Source organism: Puma concolor, chromosome B3 (genome assembly GCF_028749965.1).
Source record: "Puma concolor isolate L17-30 chromosome B3, mPumCon1.1.hap2, whole genome shotgun sequence".
In the NCBI taxonomy this organism is placed as follows: Eukaryota; Metazoa; Chordata; class Mammalia; order Carnivora; family Felidae; genus Puma; species Puma concolor.
The window spans coordinates 101,205,311-101,224,760 of NC_141672.1; the positions used below are offsets into that span (position 1 = coordinate 101,205,311).

General features: G+C 34.9%; 1 protein-coding gene across 11 annotated transcripts in view; it reads right to left on the minus strand.

Moving 5' to 3' along the window:
* Positions 1–19,450, minus strand: part of ZNF280D (zinc finger protein 280D) — a 325,027-nt gene that overhangs the window by 43,050 nt on the left and 262,527 nt on the right. For 10 of the 11 annotated variants that reach the window (XR_015252668.1, XR_015252667.1, XM_086710764.1 and 7 more), the window contains 3 exons: positions 15,770–15,832; positions 9,479–9,597; positions 9,295–9,331 (listed from right to left, as the gene is read on the minus strand). Coding sequence is in view for 9 of the 11 variants with exons in the window: in XM_086710764.1 (XP_086566890.1) it covers positions 9,295–9,331; positions 9,479–9,597; positions 15,770–15,832 (219 nt within the window). In the remaining 2 variants the exon portion in view is untranslated. Of the gene's footprint in view, positions 1–7,521; positions 8,679–9,294; positions 9,332–9,478; positions 9,598–15,769; positions 15,833–19,450 lie in introns of those variants that run through there. The other variant, XM_086710770.1, reaches the window with a different exon arrangement.

Below are 19,450 nucleotides of genomic sequence, written 5' to 3' on the forward strand. Positions count from 1 at the left end.
TGGAATGATTTCTTACATACTCTTCAATGGTCACAGTATTCAATGGAAGTAAACATTTTTACTTATTTTTAAAAAAAATTTTAAATGTTTTCATTTATTTTTGAGACAGAGAGAGACAGAGCATGAGCAGGAGAGGGGCAGAGAGAGAGGGAGACACAGAATCTGAAGCAGGCTCCAGGCTCTGAGCTGTATGCACAGAGCCCGATGTGGGGCTCGAACCCACAGATTGTCAGATCATGACCTGAGCTGAAGTTGGACGTTTCACTGATTGAGCCACCCAGGCGCCCCAGAAGTAAACATTAAAGAAAGATAGTATTCCTAAACATAAAGCTTACTTTAAAAGGGTGCCATTCTGTTTCTAAAAGAGCTTACTTGTGGCTTACATTTATGAAGGATAATTAATGAGTTACTGGTATTGTTTAGAGTGGTATAATAGTGATATTTCTCTTTGGGAACAAGTCCAGATTCTCTGTTGGTATAGTATTTCACAAAAATCACATAATGTAATATATACATGGTATTACTGGTTTAACTGGTTATGAAATCAGTTTACTATGTGGCCCTGTGAAGATGTGGATTCAGTGTCTACGATTCTGATTGGCTTATTCTGTAATTACTCTGATGGCATGAACTATGCCTTATTCATGTTTCCATATCCAGCACTTGATACAGTGTCTTGCACACAGAAGGCAAGAAATCAATGTTTGGGTCAAGGAATATATGGGAGGGTTATTTATTTACATCATACTATTGGGGCGCCTGGGTGGCGCAGTCGGTTAAGCATCCGACTTCAGCCAGGTCACTATCTCGCGGTCCGTGGGTTCGAGCCCCGCGTCGGGCTCTGGGCTGATGGCTCAGAGCCTGGAGCCTGTTTCCGATTCTGTGTCTCCCTCTCTCTCTGCCCCTCCCCCGTTCATGCTCTGTCTCTCTCTGTCCCAAAAAAATAAATAAACGTTGAAAAAAAAATTATTTACATCATACTATTAAAGAGCCATGCAGTTACAATTGGTGTTAAGAATAAAACACAGTAGCCATTCTGAAATAAGACAGAGGAACTCAGTTTTAAGGAAAGTAAGTTTTCTGTTTTCATTTCTTCCTAGTACTCTTTTAAATTAGGAGTATTTAATAAAACATAATACAAATTTTTATTTGTAAAATATTTTACACTCCTGCAATCTTCTAAACAATAGTATAAAGATTATTTTTAAATTTATTTCACAAATGAACTGAAGTAAGTAACTTGAACATAAAGTTAATAAGAGAGAGGAGTCTTCAACTCCAGTGTTTACTGTACTTTGATTAAAACAAACTTAAAGGTAACTGAGACAACCAAATCAACTTCTAAAATCACTTTAAACAGTGGCTTTTAGTGCATTTGATTCAATCAATAAAGTAGACAACTGGTTAAGTAGCCTAGTTTTCTAAGTTTGAGGTTTTGTGGATTTACGATGGACTCATACTCTCAAGATGTGTTAGAGGGGAGTATCTTTCTAACCTGAACTTGTTGTCAAGAAAATTAACCTTGCAAAAAACCTGAAAATTTACTTCTATTCTATGTTATAATTAATTCACCCAGATAGTATACTGGAGAAGACAGAGGAAGAAGAAAATGAAAATAAGGGAAAAACAAATAGAAAAGTACAATTCCATGATTGAATTACACCCTAACATTGTAAAGTTTTTAAAAAAAATCATTTCAAAGGTCTACAAAAGGAACAGCAACTTTACTACTACTACCTGGCACAGTTATACATATCCATAAATCTAGTAATATCGAATAAGTAGCCAGGAAATGAATACCTACTAATAATTTTAAAAGTTTTCTTTTAAAGGGAGATTCTATACGCTCAAAGGGAATGTTTTCTCCTCAACAGAGAGAATTATGTACTAGTTTTCTTTTTCTATTTTTTTTAAATTTATTTTTGAGACAGAGAGAGACAGAGCATGAGTAGGGGAGGAAAAGAGAGAGAGGGAGACACAGAATCTGAAACAGGCTCCAGGCTCTGAGCTGTCAGCACAGAGCCCAACGCGGGGCTCAAACTCACGGACTGTGAGATCATGACCTGAGCTGAAGTCAAATGCTTAACTGACTGAGCCACCCAGGTGCCCCTATGTACGGGTTTTCAACAAGGGTGTTGTTTCATAGTCTCTAGACAAGAAAAGTAAGAACTATACTCAATCTGACATTAAAGAATTATATCAGATGCAACTGAAGCACTTCAATAAGATGCCATCCACCCAGCAGTTTGGAGGAAGGTACTGCAAGACCTTTGAACTACAAGCCGAAATTATGAATAACTACAGTGCAAATCGATTGCACTAAAACTCTCAATGATGAGAAGATGCCACTGACAGGTGGTTTCCAGGGTCTCCTGTCATCAGCAGTAGCAGTAATTACAGTATTAACAGCAGAAATAGCAGGAGCAGCTGGAGCAGTAACAGGAAGAGCCTTAACAGTAGTAGCAGTAGTAACAGCAGCAGCTGGAACAGCAATGGCAACAACATGCATTTATTAACTACTTTTTGTCAGGCCAATGCTAAATAATTTTAATTACTGAATTTAATAATTTCAATTATTTAAGTTAATAACTTAACTAATTTAATTTTCATACATTATGTCTTTTTCTAACGACTCTGTAAGGAATTCTCACAGACCTTTCACTGATGAGGAAGCTGGGGCTCAACGAGCTGGTTAGATACACAACTAGCACTTAAGCCTAGGGCTGCCTTATTTCACAGCTGCACTCCTTTCACAATACCATACTTCACAGTGGGATGGAGACAGATATTTTTCCATGTGGAGGATTCCAAACAATAGGTTCCTACATTTCAATAAATGACAAAGGAAAGGAGATGCACAGTAGCTTCTCCAAGTTTGGAGATGAGAGCAAACTCAGGTAGTCAAATACCAAAATGATTAGAGTGAGGCTGCTGAAGGATCTCAAAATCAGAGAGATGGACTGAAAATATGAGATGAACCACAGTGCAATCAGCATAAGGCAGGATAATTAGGTGAAAAGACTATTCTTACTATTTATAAAATACAATTATGACTAAAGGGAACCTAGGAGCATTCACAGACATTCTCAAACAGCAGTTTGGTGAGCATCAGATACCAAAAATCTAATGGCATGACTACTATTTGCTTCAACAATAACTCTAAAAAATATATATATATATACTGGGTTAGGAAAAGAAAGTTAACAAAACTGATCTGTGAAAATGCTATGGGAAGCTTAGGTTGAAAATAGTAATCCTAATGAAGATTAAGAAAATGCAGGCAGAAATAAAATCATGAACAGTAGTAATATAACAACAATAGTAACACTGATAACTTTACACTTGTATAGCACTTCCTATGGACCAATTATTTTGTAAGAACTATATGCATAAACTGATTCATTTAATTCCCTCAACACCTTATAAGCAAGTACTGTTGTTATCTGCATTTTTACAAATGAGGAATGGGGCACAGACAACTGGTAACCCACCCAAAGTCACACACACTGTAGTAAACAGCAGGGTAGGAACTCCAAACGAGGCACTCAACTGTAGAGCTTGTGTTATTTAACTACTGTCCTCTTAGCAGTCTGAGAGTAAGGTTTAATGTGGAGCTAGTATCAAAACTTTACATTGGAAGAAACTCCTTAACAGATAATCAGATAATAAAAGGCTGGAAATAGCCTCAAGAAAAGTAGGTAAGTGGGTATATTGATAAACTAAGCATAAGGAGAAGAAGCTACAAATAAATGAGAGATTCTTAAGGTTCTTAGTGTGAAATGAAAAGTAACCATACTCCTCCTCCTCCAAAAAAAAAAAAAAATTTGTTGCAGCTATAATCAGAGACAGAATAAGCTAATAACTGGTTGTCCCTGTTATGTATTTCTTCAATTTTATAAACATAATGGAAGATATGATTTCATTTAACTTCTAAAAACATGAAAATGTACATTGCTATCAAGTTATAAAGTCTAGAAAAATACATAAAAATGAATGAAATGTCTAGGAGTCCATCCTCGTTAACCCTACACAACTATTTATTTCTCAAGTCAGAGAATCTGAAGAATTATTCCTCTAAATCAGCATTCTACATACGTATTATATGGAAATTAATGTCAGGAAATTAGTAAGTAAGGTTGAATAAATATTCTTGCAGACACTCATGGGCCACATCTAGCATGAAAAATCCTATATTAAAGAATCTATTTAGGGGCACCTGGGTGGCTCAGTCAGTTGGGCATCTGACTTTGGCTCAGGTCACGCTCTCACAGTTCGTGAGTTTGGCCCCGTGTCAGGCTCTGTGCTTACAGCTCAGAGCCTGGAGCCTGCTTCAGCTTCTGTCTCCCTCTCTCTCTGACCTCTGAGGCTCACACACACACACACACTCTCTCTCTCTCTTTTTCTCTCTCAAGAATAAATACATTAAAAATTAGAAGAAAAATTTTTTAAGAATCTATATAATTTTAACTTGCATTTCCTAAACTTATTTGACTATGGAAACTCCCCCCCCCCCCCCCCCCCCGCCAGGTACTTTATAAATTTTGGACACGCTAGTTCCACCATTCATTTGGGAAACAATGACTTAAGTTATTTTCTTTTATAGAAATGCAAGAGAATTACTTTTATGAGAATATATGTAGAGAGTTAACCATGCTAAGGATTAATGCAGACATTTAGTTTTTTTTTTTAAGGTCAAAAGGTTCTGCTACCAGAGATAAGGATATGCAGCATTCTGTAATCATCTTCTCCTAAGAACAAATTATAGCATGTAGGTATAACCAATATTGAATAACAGAAGTCCAGAACCCTACAACATGTCTGCACTCCTATTTATAAAAAGAGTAACTGTGACCCCAAGGACACCACCACTCCCCTGGTTTTCTTCTATGTCATTGGCCACCACTGTTTAGTCTCCTCCTCCTTTTCATCTCCCTAACCCTTTATTGTCAGATTCCACAGAGCTCAAACTATGGACCTTACCTTTTCTCTATCTCTACTGTGTTCCTCAGTAATCTCCTACAGTCCCATGACCTTTTTAAATTTAATATTTGGGGACAATTGTATATTCACATGCAATTGTAAGAAATAATATATATTGATTCCATGTACCTTTTGTCCAGTTTTCTCCAGTGATAACATCTCACAAAATTATAGTACAAAATCATAATCAAGATACTGACAGTGATATAATATACCAATTAATTCATATTACTCTGGTTTTACTTATATTCATTCCAATGGCATTTAACAGTGTTCAATGATACTTACAGCCTAGAAACTCCCCTAACCTCACACAAGTGAATGACTATGGCATCTCCATTTGGATGTCTAAGAGGTATCTCAAACTAAAACATGTCCCAAGTCAGAGTCTTCATCTTCCCTTCCAAATGTATTCTTCCTAGTCTTCCCCATCTCAATTAATAACAATAATGCCATCTTTCTAGTTGCTCAGAGTAATAACTATGAAGTCATCCTCTTCTCTTACTTCACATCCAAACCAACAACAAATTCAAAATATACCCCAAATCAAACCTTTTATCACCCACACTGCTAGTTGCCTAGCCTAACCCTCTGCCATCTCCTACCAGATTATTACAATAGCCTCCCAACTAATCCTCTGAAATTTGCCCTTGGTCTTCTAGAGTTTACTCTCAAGACAGGGGCTAGAGTAATATAAACACTCTTCTCTATTTAAGGTTATTTGTTGATTGTAGTTTTTACTGAGATATAAAAGACTTCACTATTCAAAATCTTCTAATAAACAGCTTCTTATCTCAGAGTAAAAGCCAAATTCACACATGGCCTACATTACCTCCCACGCCCTGCCTCCTACTGCTCTCTCTCTCTTCCTCACTCATTTGCAACCAACCCAGTCTCCTTGCAGTTCAGGTTTTCACTCCAGTGTCGACTCAAAGGCCTTTTCTGACCACCAACTTTCAAATGGAAGCCTCCCACCTCCAACCCTGTACTCCTTATTCCCCTTCCCTACTCAATTTTTCTCCCCAGTATTGACCACAATCTAATATACCATATGTTTTATCTACTTTTTATTGTCAGTCTTTCAGCACTAAATAAAACATGAGCTCGAGGAGGGTAGAGATTTCAGTTCATTTTTCTAGCACTTAGAATCGTGCCAGGCACAAATCAGATGTTTAAGAAACCACTGAATAAATAAACAAGGCCCAAAACAGCAAGGTGTTTTGCCAAAATGTGACACAAATATGGCAAGAGTCCTAAGTCTATGTAGCTTAGGAATCATTTTTTCTAAGAATGGTGATGGACTCAAACTGAACCAATATCACTTTTTATTCAGTGGTCACCAAAACAAACATGCATGAAATGACAATTTCTGATGAAGTGAATAAACTTGATGGTAAGGAGGGATCAGACTCAAGCTAAAACCAAATTAAAATTCAACCACTGCCTATAATAAGCAAATTTTACATCAACTGCCTTAATGTTTTATTTAAACCAACTTTTTAAAAAAGGAGTTATAGGTGATAGAACTTTAAGAACTTAAACTTCAAGAAAATAAACTGGATAACACTATAAGATAGAGTCCTAGGAAAGAACACAATGCAGTACTCCTACATTGTTCTATCAAGAATGTAGTTTATCAGGGGACCTGGGTGGCTCAGTCGGTTGAGTGTCTGACTCTTGATTTCAGCTCAGGTCATGATCTCACGGTTCATGAGTTTGACCCTGCATCAGGCTCTCTGCTGGCAGCCCAGAGCCTGCTTGGGATTCTCTTTCTCTGTCTCTCTCTTCCCCACCCCTGCTCGTGTGCACTCTCTCAAAGTAAATAAATAAAACATTAAAAAAATAATGTAGTTTATCATATTTTTGAGCTTTAACCAAGGTAGAGCAAAACAAAGATGTATAAACAAAAAGGAACTTATGCTAAAAACAGAAAGAAGTTGTTGTTTCTGGGCAAAATTTTAAAATATTTTTTAAAATTGGGTAGAAAGAGGATGAATGACAAAAATTTTCTAGAGACAGATAAGGAAATAAAGACTAATATATCACCATGTCAAATTATTAAGAAACAAGCCACTTTGGGAGCTTTTGGAAAATCATTCATTTACAGTACAAATTATTTTGGAAATGTAACACTAATGGGTTCAACTTATTATTCTTATTATTTACAAGGAGCACATTTTATAATAAGTAGTCATCTAAGTTGGCTTTAAATCTCTTTCAAAGTAAAATTAAAGAAGTTTTGATTTTAGAGTAAAAAACATAACTGAGGTCATACTTTCAGAGGCTCCTAACCTCACAGCAGGTAAGATCACAAAAAGCATTTTGCTTGTTTTTAAAATTCAAGAAATTGGTATACTATAGTGACCTTTCAATTGTTCTGGAGGAAAAAATGCAAGATGCATTAAGTAGACACAGCTTTCAGTTTGCAGGCCAAATAATAACAAGGCCTCCATAAAACAATTAAAGCAATGCTCCTATTTATATGATAAAAATCTATAGCTTTCATATGAATTCTTTACTGGTAAATAATTCCTGAGGCACTTAAACAATACAACTTTTATTAAAAGAAATTAATAGCATCAAAACTGTTTATATCTATATTTAATATAGCTAAAATAAACAAATGTTCAATATTTAAAATATACATATGTATGAGGGAATATATATATAAAATATAACAACTGCATTATTGGCCCCCATCATTTTTAATGTTACCTTTACCCAAAGAGACTACATTAATGGTTAAGTGGCTATTTTGTATTTGATGTACAAACATGTGACTTTAAAACTTGTTTTAAGGTCTGCAAGAAGAGGTTCTGCCAATTCTTTACACTTTAAAATTCACAATCATTAAGATAATATTAATAATAAATATCCCAAAGTAAGACAGAGGATATAATAATGTCTAATGGTCTGACCAACAGCCAAATTAAAAAACTATAAATAGGCAGCTATAAAGAAATCCACAGAGAATTCCAGGGAATCTCTTGGAGTTCTTAACAAAACAAAGCAAACACTAAACAACAGTTTTCAAAAAAAGAATATAAAAATAGACATCATAAAATAGACATCTGTAAATCTGGAGAACATAAAACCAAGCTACCAAAATTAAATTTTTTTTAATTCAAAAATCTGAGAACTGGTATTGCTAAAACTCTATAATAAAGTTAGCACTGAGTAACATATTTTAAATGATAGAAAAATAACTGCAATTTGGAACATAAGTTTAGAGACCTGTTGTTCCAAGGACATAAAAATAACCATGGTTTCCTAACAACCAGAGAGCTTTTGTATTCCTTGGACTGCATTCATGCTAGATAAAGATTAAAAGGTAGCAGCCAAAATGACTACACTTCAACTTGGATGTTGAAGCACTTATCTGAATGGGTTTTCTTGGCCACAAGTGACCCACAAGCCTAAGATCAAGAGCCAAGCCCCCAGCGGGAAGTTGTGCTCAATTTGGTGGGCTTAAAACCATCTCTGGCTAAATCAGCATCAGCCTTACGGGAGGCCAGCCATGAAGGAAGGGAGTCTCCCCAAAATCTGATTTCTTGAGACCACAACCTAGAGCAGGTCCCACAGTCAAATTATTCACATTCCTTGGAAAGAGAGAACAGGCATCAGTTGTGTCCATCGAAGGGGGACACTGTCCAGGTGTACCCTGGACATTTTTTGAAATCTCTGGGCTGCCTCTGCATCTGAAAAATAAGAAAAATAGTACAATGACAGACAACAGATGAGGAAAAAGACAATCATTTGGCCTAAAAGCTTAAGACTTATAAGAAATTAAGAAAGTAGACAAAACAGACAAAAAGACAAACAGCTATATCATTTAGAATGTATTATTCTGAAGGCAAGTACAGCAGAGAAAAACGCAAATTATTTTAAGCAAAGTAAGAAATGACCGTAGCAACAAAAGTTATTTTTGGAGAGAGCCAACTGGGGAAAAAAAAAAACAAAAAACATATGTTAAGATATGTCAACCTGACACAAAGATAAGGTGGAATAAGAATCTAGTCCCATTTGAAGCTGAAAATTGCTGAATAATGAGAGCTAGTGTCATGAACTTGGCTGCTTAACTGCCTTTGTGTAAGAAAACATCTCAGAACTTTGAACTTAGGAAATTCCAACTTGTCTTGCACCAGGTCACGAGCTCCAAAGAGCAGGAACCTATTTCAACAAGCAGCTTTAAAAAAAACAAACAAACAAACAAAATACTTTAATATTTTTCATTTCTATTAATGATACATTTTAAAATGCAATAGTGCTAAAATCCATCAAATTAAATTGCACTGAATTAAAAATTAAACTTACTCAGAAAGATGTTCAGAAGTTGGGATACAAACAGAAACTGAAATCAGAAGAAAAGTTTTATATTTAAAATGGCATATGCAATATGAGTGAGAATAACGATTTAGTAAAGAGCTCATATTGTAGCTGACCAAAAATACTGGGACAAATTTCAAAAATCCAAAGTAATGCAATTATAAATACGTACCTTTCTCTATTACAACTTGACAAGTATGAGTTTCATGTTGACTTAAGTGTGTGGCCATATTATCTAAGCCAGAAACATCAGCTATGAAATCACAATTAAGGCACACTAGAGTAATGCCCCTATAAAAAAAAAAAAAAAAGCAAACAGTATAAAAGAAAAGGTTTTCATCTTTTATAAAAATCCATATACAAGTTCAATGATTACTTTTCTATAATTTGCTTTTTATGTCATAACTGTCACTCCCATTTTTATTATAGAAACTTGATATAACTGAAATGATTCTCTAGAAAATGGAAGAGCCATATTCAAGTTATACTACTATTTATTTACAGAAAGTATTTTTGCTTTATAACTGTTGTTTAATGTTTGTTTATTTTTGAGAGAGAGAGAGAGAGAGAGAGAGAGCAGGGGAGGGGCAGAGAGAGAGGGAGACACAGAAGCCGAAGCAGGCTCCAGGCTCTGAGCGGTCAGCACAGCGCCTGATGGCAGGGATCAAACTCACAAACCATGAGATCATTACCTGAGCCAATGTTGGATGCTCAACTGACTGAGCCACCCAGGCACCCCTGCTTTATAAACTTTTACAGTTCATGTCAGTTGCTAAAACCTGGGTGACAAGAGATCTATAGCCCAACCTTGGCTGTACTAACAACATGTGTCTCTTCAATAAGTCACAATCTATTTGTGCCTCTGCTCATCTGCAATGCAAGCATACAGTATTCATTCACTTAATGTATGTTTACTAAGGCTTCTTGATACATACTGTAATATTATACTGTATTGTGATTATAATGATGACCAAAAATATAGTCTGTGCTCTGAAAGAGTTTATAATCTAGTGTTTCACTTAGGTGATGAAAAAATTAGAAAAGAAACATTAAGGCTTTAAAAACAGATCATGTTGTAGCTGCCATCAATTGTGTACCATATGTTAAAGGTATTGCCACTATTCTCATTTAACGCTGTATTAACTAAAGTAGTTAATTCACCATAAAAGTGCAAAGCTTGAGGTACTTAGTATATCAGCACTGGCAACTGGTCCACTTGCTGGAGCCAAAATTATGAGTTCCCCTAAGAAAACCTCACTGGGTGTTGTAGTTCCTAAATGAAATCTGTAATGATTACAAATTTTCAAAAATATTAGGAAAGAATTCTCAAAGCCATTGATACTTTTTGTTGAATAGTTTTTATACTCATTGGATCAAACTGTGTAGCATTTGCTATTTGAAGTATTTAAACACAATTGGCATATTGCAGGATGTGACACTGGCCTTAAGATTTAAATTGTGTTTAAACGTCTGATTTTTTGTTGAAAGGTATTCTAAAATATTATTAAGCCTGCAAATATATGGAAGTGTTTCAGAGAATTTAGAAAACGACTATATGCTTAATTTATTATATTGACTAGAGTTAAGCACTTGGGATCTTGTGTGTCAAGCATCAGAAGTGCTGTTTAAAAAAGTCAAATATATTAAAAGTATAAATGATGTTAAGTTGTTAAGGAACCTGAACTATAAATGGGACTGTTTAAAAAATTTATTCAACTTAAATGAACTTTTTATCAAACATTAATTAAAAGCTCTCTTGAAAGTGATTATTAAAATGTACTAGGGGCACCTGGGTGGCTCAGCTGGTTGAGCCTGTGACTTCGGCTCAGGTCATGACCTCACAGCCTGTGAGTTTGAGTCCCGCTTCAGGCTCTGTGCTGACAGCTTAGAGCCTGGAGTCTGCTTCGGATTGTGTCCCTCTGTCTCTGCCCCTCCCCCACTCACCCTGTCTCTCTCCCTCTCTCTCTCTCTCTCAAAAATAAACATTAAAAATTTTTTTAAAAAATTACTAGATTTCCAGATGGAATATTTTAAAGTTAAACTTAAAAGCTTAAGGGAAGTTAAGATTTAAATACTTTAATAACCAATTATATAGTCTTCTCTATTAAACTACCCTTGCAGAAACTAAAAGCAGTCTCAATGGTAAGCAGTAGCTAAATTACTCTTCCACTAGTCATAGTTCCTGGGACCTTCACTAAACAAGGATTCTTAATTAGAATTTGTAATCAAACTTCTTGATCTGGGAAGACGTGGGGGAATGGGACTGCTATATTTGAGTCATCAGTAAAGAAGGCTGGTCTGCACTGAGAAAGGAAAATGGAACACAAGTCCAGAGAAAATATTAAAGACAAGATCATCCTGCCTCAGCAGCTCAGACTAGAGAGAAGCAATGTTAGCAATTGGTAGCTTTCTATTTCCCTCATTTGTTCTGGTTCCACCTCCTCCTCTTATGGGTTCATGAGATTCTTTGGAATCCTGCTTATAAGTTATTTTTGCTTAGGTAAAAAAAAAAAAAATAGATTATGTGATGTGATCATTGTTACCGTCAATTTATCAACAAAGCATCAATATACCCTTGAAGTTCATCACATAACTTAATAAATTTAAGTGTTTTACCAATATACAAATACAAACAAATAACATACCTTAGATTGACTTATCTGAAGTTCTACTCTAACAATGTGATGTGTATTTACACCTAGATGTCATATTAGGACATTAAAACTGACCTTTGTTAAAATCATGTACTTCCTTCCCAAATTAATTTCTCCTGACTTGTCTTTCTTATGATGTTTCCTCTGATAGTAAAACTCAAACTATAGTTATCTCTGTCTCTTCTTCCTTAAAATAATAAGTATGGCAAGGATTTTATAATATTTATTTATACTGTGCCAAGCTAACAATTTTAGACATACATCTACCATCTTATCTAAATATTTTAACAACCCAAAAAGGCAGGTGCTAGAATTTATTATCTTTTTATAAAGTTAGCTTAGTAAACTACCAAGGATATAGAGCCGGTAAAGGTAAGCACTAGGTTTGAAACTGAGCACTTTGATTCCAGAGCCCATAGTCTCAAAGATAATATAATACTGCCTCATCATTTTAACTAACTAAATTGTTCATAACTACAATTGTCCCAATCTGTAGGATTCATGCATCTATAACTCATCCTATTGTTAAATCTTCCTTATCACTTGATTCTATATAAAATATCAACGGTTCTCCAATGTTCTCCAACTTACGTCCAAGTTCCTTAACCTTATTTTCAACACTTTTATAATTTGGCTCTAGGCTTAAAACTCAAGCTCAAGACTTCTTTCCTTATTACCATTAGCTGAACTTCATGCTCCATCCATTTACTACTAGCTATTCCCTCTGTATGCCTTGTACTTTCTCATTTCTGCACCTTTATTCACACTATTCCTTCTAACTCGAATACCTCTGTGCACCTTCTTTTTTTTATTTTTTTTTTATTTTATTTTTTTTTTAAATTTTTTTTTTCAACGTTTTTTATTTATTTTTGGGACAGAGAGAGACAGAGCATGAACGGGGGAGGGGCAGAGAGAGAGGGAGACACAGAATCGGAAACAGGCTCCGGGCTCCGAGCCATCGGCCCAGAGCCCGATGCGGGGCTCGAACTCACGGACTGCAAGATCGTGACCTGGCTGAAGTCGGACGCTTAACCGACTGCGCCACCCAGGCGCCCCATGTGCACCTTCTATCAGTATAAATATTCATTCTTTAAAGCCAAGTACACCTAACACCTATGCAGATATTTCCAAGTAAAACAACCACTCTTTCCTTTGGGAAAAAAAAAAGACTCTACTGAACTTAACAAACACCTCCTTGATTTATTATAGTTTTATATGTTCATGCCTTATCTCCCACCCAATAAACTGTACATTCCCTAAAGGCTGGTTCCAAGACTAATTCATCACTGTCCTCTTCATAGGACCTGCTATATTATGTACCTGGTAGATGTATCATAAATAGCTAAAGAGTGACTATTCCAATCTAATAAAAGACTAATTACAAAAACTACTGTTCTACAATTATAAGTATGCTACGTCCATTCACAGAAATTGACCATTTTCAATTTGAGACCTATTCCAGTTGAAAGAAAAGTATTCCAGATCTTTAAAATCATATAGTTCATTTAAAACACATACACACAATTGAGCTTGAAACATTATGGTAAAAATCAAACTTAGGGGATCTGGGTGGTTGCGTCAGTTAATCATCCAACTCCTGATTTCAACTCAGGTTATGATCTCATAGTTGTGGGAGGTTCTGTACTCTCAGCACAGAGCCTGCTTGGGATTCTCTTTCTCCCCCCCCCCCCCCCCCGCCCCTTCCCTGTTCATGTACACTCTCCTCTTTCTCTCTCTCTCTCAAAATAAATAGATAAAAACTTAAAAAAAAATCAAACTAAAATCTCATCTTTTGAAAAAAGCCCTTTTTATTCTTATAAAAATTTTTAGTAAGGGCAACATGTAATATAATCTTAATCTATTTCCTTGAATTCAGTAAATGTTTTAAAATCTGTACTAATGCATTTTAAAAGCTGAATCAAAATTTTCTCTCCCTGTAAGCCACTGATCCCTATATAATAGATGGGGCCTATTCTGTTCATATAAATCTGTTATATAAGACTTATATGACTGTTCATATAAGTCATTTTCAACATATACATTAACTTATTCAACAAATATTTACTGAGTACCTACCATGTGCCAGGCACTAATCCATTCCTGGCAGTGACAAAAATCCAAACCTCACATATTCTAGTGAGAGCACACAGAAAAATTTAAAAGTAAAGTATACAGTATGTCAGATGATAAAAGATGATCTGAATGAAAATGAGCATAAAAAGGAGATAGGGAGTGCTGGGGTAAAGCACAGGGGAGAAGATATAATCTAAAAATCAAGCGGTCAAGGAAAGATTCAGAGTTGCAACCCAAAGGAGATAACAGACTAATACATCTGGGGAATGAAACTAGTCATAGGAACCAGTAAGTACAAAGATCCTGAAACAATATCATCCCTTTTTCTACCTTTTCCACTAAGTCAAAGCATCAAAACAAGTACTGGCTAACTTTATCTCTATATATTAGCTTGGTGCAGCAAAGACACTGATATTCCAAGTAGCAATGGCAACATGAACAAAATAAAGAACAAGAGAGTCCAAATGCTTCAAAAGAATATTTAAAAAAATGGTGTTCAGTGGATTCTGAGTTAAGTGTGTAGTACAATCAAAATGAATTATCAATATCTTTAGAAATACTCATCAACAGTTCTTTCTACATGGTAAGCAAGTTGTGCACTTATCTTTATTTGAAAAAGGAAAAATAAGAATTATGAAGCTACATAGTAATTTCAAGAATTCCAGTGGTTTAAGAAATTTACTTCAAAACTAAAAAAGTGTTAGTCACTTTACTAGGTATCTTAGGTTATCTTTTTAATAATCAAATATTGTTGGACAGCCTTATTTTTGTTCTCATTTTATAATATAAATGAATGAAGATATAACTTGTCACCACTGAAATTTAGCAAAAGAATATAGGCTAATCATACCTCTAATCTAAGGACATAATGAATAGAACTCTCCAATGTCCAGTAGCAATCATTTAGATTTCTAAATCGGGCATTCTGATATAAGGTTTAAAAATAGGACAACCACAATAAGATACCACTTCAAACCCACTAGGATGGCTGTAATCAAAAAGAGGTAATAACAAGTGTTGGCAAAGATGTGAAGAAATTGGAACCTTCATATATTTCTCATGGGAATGTAAAATAGTAAAGGTACTTTGTAAAACAGTTTGGCAGCTCCTCAAAGGTGCAACACAGAGTGACCATATAGCCCAGAAATTCTAATCCTACATATACACTAAAGAGAAATGAAAACACAAATCCAGACAAAAGCTTGTACACAAATGTTTATAGCAACAATATTCATAATGGCTTCAAAGTTAAAATAACCTTAATAGATAAACAAACTATGGTAGATGCATACAATGGGGTATTATTCAGCAATTTAAAAAGTGAAGTACTGAAATGCTACAACATGGATGAATCTTGAAAATATGTTAAATGGAAAAAGCCAATCACAAAGGATCACATATTGTGTCATTCCATTTATATGAAATGTCCACAATACACAAATCTATACAGACAAAAGTTGTATTAGTGGTTGCTTAGGGATGGGAATAGTTGGAAGGAAATGGGAATGACTATAAATGGGTACAGAGTTCCTTTTTTGGAATGACCACAATGTACTAAAAGTAACTGTGGTGATGGCTGCACAACTCTGTGAATACACTAAGAACTGTTAATTGTACAATGTAAAGGCATGAATTACATGGTATATGAACTATATTTCAATAAAGATGTCATATACATCACACATAATTGAAGTTCTACAATTTTTCAATAGAATTTAAAAAGATCAACTAGTTACCTGAGATCTTCTGAGTGCTTCTTAAAAATACAAAACCTTTTACTTGGACGATTACTATGAAAGCTGGAGAGACAAAGCAAATTTTATTTATTTTATTATACAGTAAGTCATATTAATTTATAGCTTTATTATCAAGCCTATACTTAAGTTTCTAGTTTTGAACAAAAGATCATAAGTAACAAAATAATGCTTATCATCACTGTTTAACTTGACATTTTATCTTAAATTCCACTTTATCTATTTATTTTTAATGACACATATTTCTCTAAGCATATTCTTGTATGACCAGTACTTCACCATTACATAAAAAAAAAGGAAATATGCAAGAATTTTTTTAAAAAGTAAAGCACATCAAACCAGTTTTTTTCATCTGTTACAGAAGAGTTGAAGACACTTTTAAATGTCTGCAAATAACATTTTTGTATAATATGAATCATGGTCAATAATCACTTTTTTAAACTCATTTTCCAATCTTAACATGCCTGTGTCAGGGGAGGGGGAGTAAAATCCAAATGATCTTTGAAGTAAACAGTCCTTCAGCTAAATGCCACTCTTTACCATTTGTGAAATCAAACATTTAAAGAGTTCCTTGCAATTACTAGTAGAGGTTTTTTTTAAAAAAACAAATTTAAGCAGAACCCTAGAACTAAAATAATGCTTCCCCTAAACACAAAACAGAGAACCACTAACCATACTTTGTACACACGATAATAGCTTTCACATACCCTTTTAAATCTGGTAAAGAAAGCTTTCCTGTATTAGAAACCAGGATTAGCTTAGCACCGTATTACTGAAAAGTCGTAGACTAATAACATCAGCATCACCCAGGAGATTATTTAAAAATGCAAAGTCTTGTAACCCCCACAAACCTAAGTGAATTGATCTCTGGCAGAGGGGCCCACTAGAATCCATTTTAACAAGGTTTTCCGGTGATTCTTATTTATGCAAGCTAAACATTGAGAAGCAGCAGCCCCAGTAGCCATCATCCACGTCAATGGTCACTCTCAAATACAAGGTAACCATCACCAACACCGTATGTATGTATGGGAAAAGAAATATACTGTCACTAGCTATAATCCCCAGAAAATATCTTCAGAAGACTTCTAACAGTCATTTCTTCAATTTGAGGATAAATACTATTAAAGAGTTTATAAATTCAAGACAACATCACAAAAATAATTGGGTTTTTTGTAGAACACAGTGGGTTAGAAAACACTGAAATTACATACAAAAATTTGTGCACATATACTGTGCTTCTTCAGAAGAATAAATCCAAGATTTATCTGATTCCCAAAGAATGTGAATCAAAATAAGGTACTCTTTAATGAGATTTAAAAGTTACTTTTGAAAGCTATTTTTTCTTTCTCTTCAAACAGACTATTTTGGTTTTATTTATTTGGTAAGAGGAGAGGAAAAGATTACATTTTAGGGACTTTTTGATGGCTTCCATTTCTGTATATAACTTGTACCTTATTAAAATGTTGGTAATTTTATAATTCTAGTTGTCTGAATCCAGTTTATTTTTTTAATGTTTATTTATATTTGATGGAGAGAGAGAGTGCACAAGCAGGGAAGGGGCAGAGAGAGAGATGGAGACAGAATACGAAGCAGGCTCCAGGCTTTGAGCTGTCAGCACAGAGCCTCACGTGGGGTTCAAACCCATGAGCTGTGAGTTCATGACCTGATGCGAAGCCGGACGCTTAATCGACTGAGCCACCCACGTGCCACTGAATCCAGTTTTAATTTAGAGTTCCCTATCTATGTAAAAGCTTATCAAGTCTCTTTATTCACATTTATTACATAAATTCCATTCTTTATTATTATCCTTGTATTATAGAAATGGAAAAGCGGATCCATATAGCTCACAAAAAGGAAAAGAAAAAGTAACAATCCTTCTTCTTCCTATTAGATCTGCATAAAGTTAATAACAATATAGGGGCGCCTGGGTGGCGCAGTCGGTTAAGCGTCCGACTTCAGCCAGGTCACGATCTCGCGGTCCGTGAGTTCGAGCCCCGCGTCGGGCTCTGGGCTGATGGCTCAGAGCCTGGAGCCTGTTTCCGATTCTGTGTCTCCCTCTCTCTCTGCCCCTACCTCGTCTGTCTCTGCTCTGTCTCTCTCTGTCCCAAAAATAAATAAACGTTGAAAAAAAAAATTTAAAAAAAAATAACAATATAGGAATCTAAGAAAAGAGAAAAAAGTTAAAATTTTAAAAACAATATAGTAAAAACAGGTTAAAAACTAGATTCTAAAAGTTCACTACCTAGTTATACGACTGTATATAATTATCAAAACTCATTAAGCTATTCTCTAAAAATAAGTGAATTTTATTGTGTATAAATTATACCTCAATAAGGCTAGAGGGAAAAAACTCCCTTTGACCATATTTTCTTAATAATCTTAATTCAGTCTAATAACAATTTGTTTCTGATGAAACACAAAAGGAGCATCAACAATACTGATGGTATGTCTACAATTTAAGACCCTAGACTAAAGGTTGATGATACAAAAAGAAAGAGGGCAAGTTGTCTGCCCTATAAGTGAAGGTCCAAGGGGACAGTGGGGGGAAAGGGGAAAAAGTCAAACAGCAGCTGGCAAAGAATAAATGCCTAATAAATGGTTAAATGAATGCATACATATTTACTAATAATTATAAACATTAATAGTGACACATATGAAATTTTGTGGCTACCTGAAGGAAAAATGCAGATATATGCAATAGAAACCAGCTAACAATTAGGAGTTCATTTCAGTTAAGAAGGTCACTACTGCATTGCTCCAGACAAAACAGAGAGCAAGATACAGAGGGATTTTCAAGAAAATAAGCATTAAAGGAGCTGAAAAGGTGGTTAGAAATTAAATATTGAAAGGTCTCATATTCTCCAAAAAATTTGAACTTCATGACTACTATTGTTAGGAATGCAAAGGATTATAGGCCAAAAAAGACCTGACCAGATATGCCTACTGCAGCAACAGAAGAAAGGAAAATTTGGAAAAAATGTGTGTGGTGGGAGGACGGTTTGTGGAAAAGACATCAATTATGATGCTATCACAATTATGCAACTGTTCTTCTAATGACTATTATTTAATGCCAATAAATCTATACAAAGCATATAATGAACTCAAGCATATCTTATAAAAATTAATTCAGTACTGTCTTCCTCACTGTATATTTCTTTTTCCTTGGAAAAATTTTAAATCATCCTGTAAAGCCTAAGTGAAATGTCCTTTATAGAATGCCTCCCCTTATTTCTTGCTTAAAGAACTCATTCTTACCTTCTCCGTGCTCCTATAGTCATTTATTTACCACATTTAGTTAGGTAAATTATCTCTATCCTACTAAACTGTGAAAATTAAAGGCAAGGACTTTATCCATAATACCTAACAATGACAACTCAGAAATAATAACAGCTAAAATTACTTGAATATCTCCTAAACAAAAATCATTTTATTAAGCATTTTAAGTACATTTTCTGTAATTATCACAATGACTTTCTTTTCAAAAAAAGGAAGCTGGGAGTCAGGTTAAGTAATTTGCCCAAAGTCAAACAGGTAATAAATAATTGGTGAAGCTTGGATTCAAATCCAGATTTGTCTCATTCTTCACCACCAGTTTGCCATACGTCTTAGCAAACAGTAAACTGTGCTAGAAAAAGAGATAAACACTTATGTCCGTTAACTTAA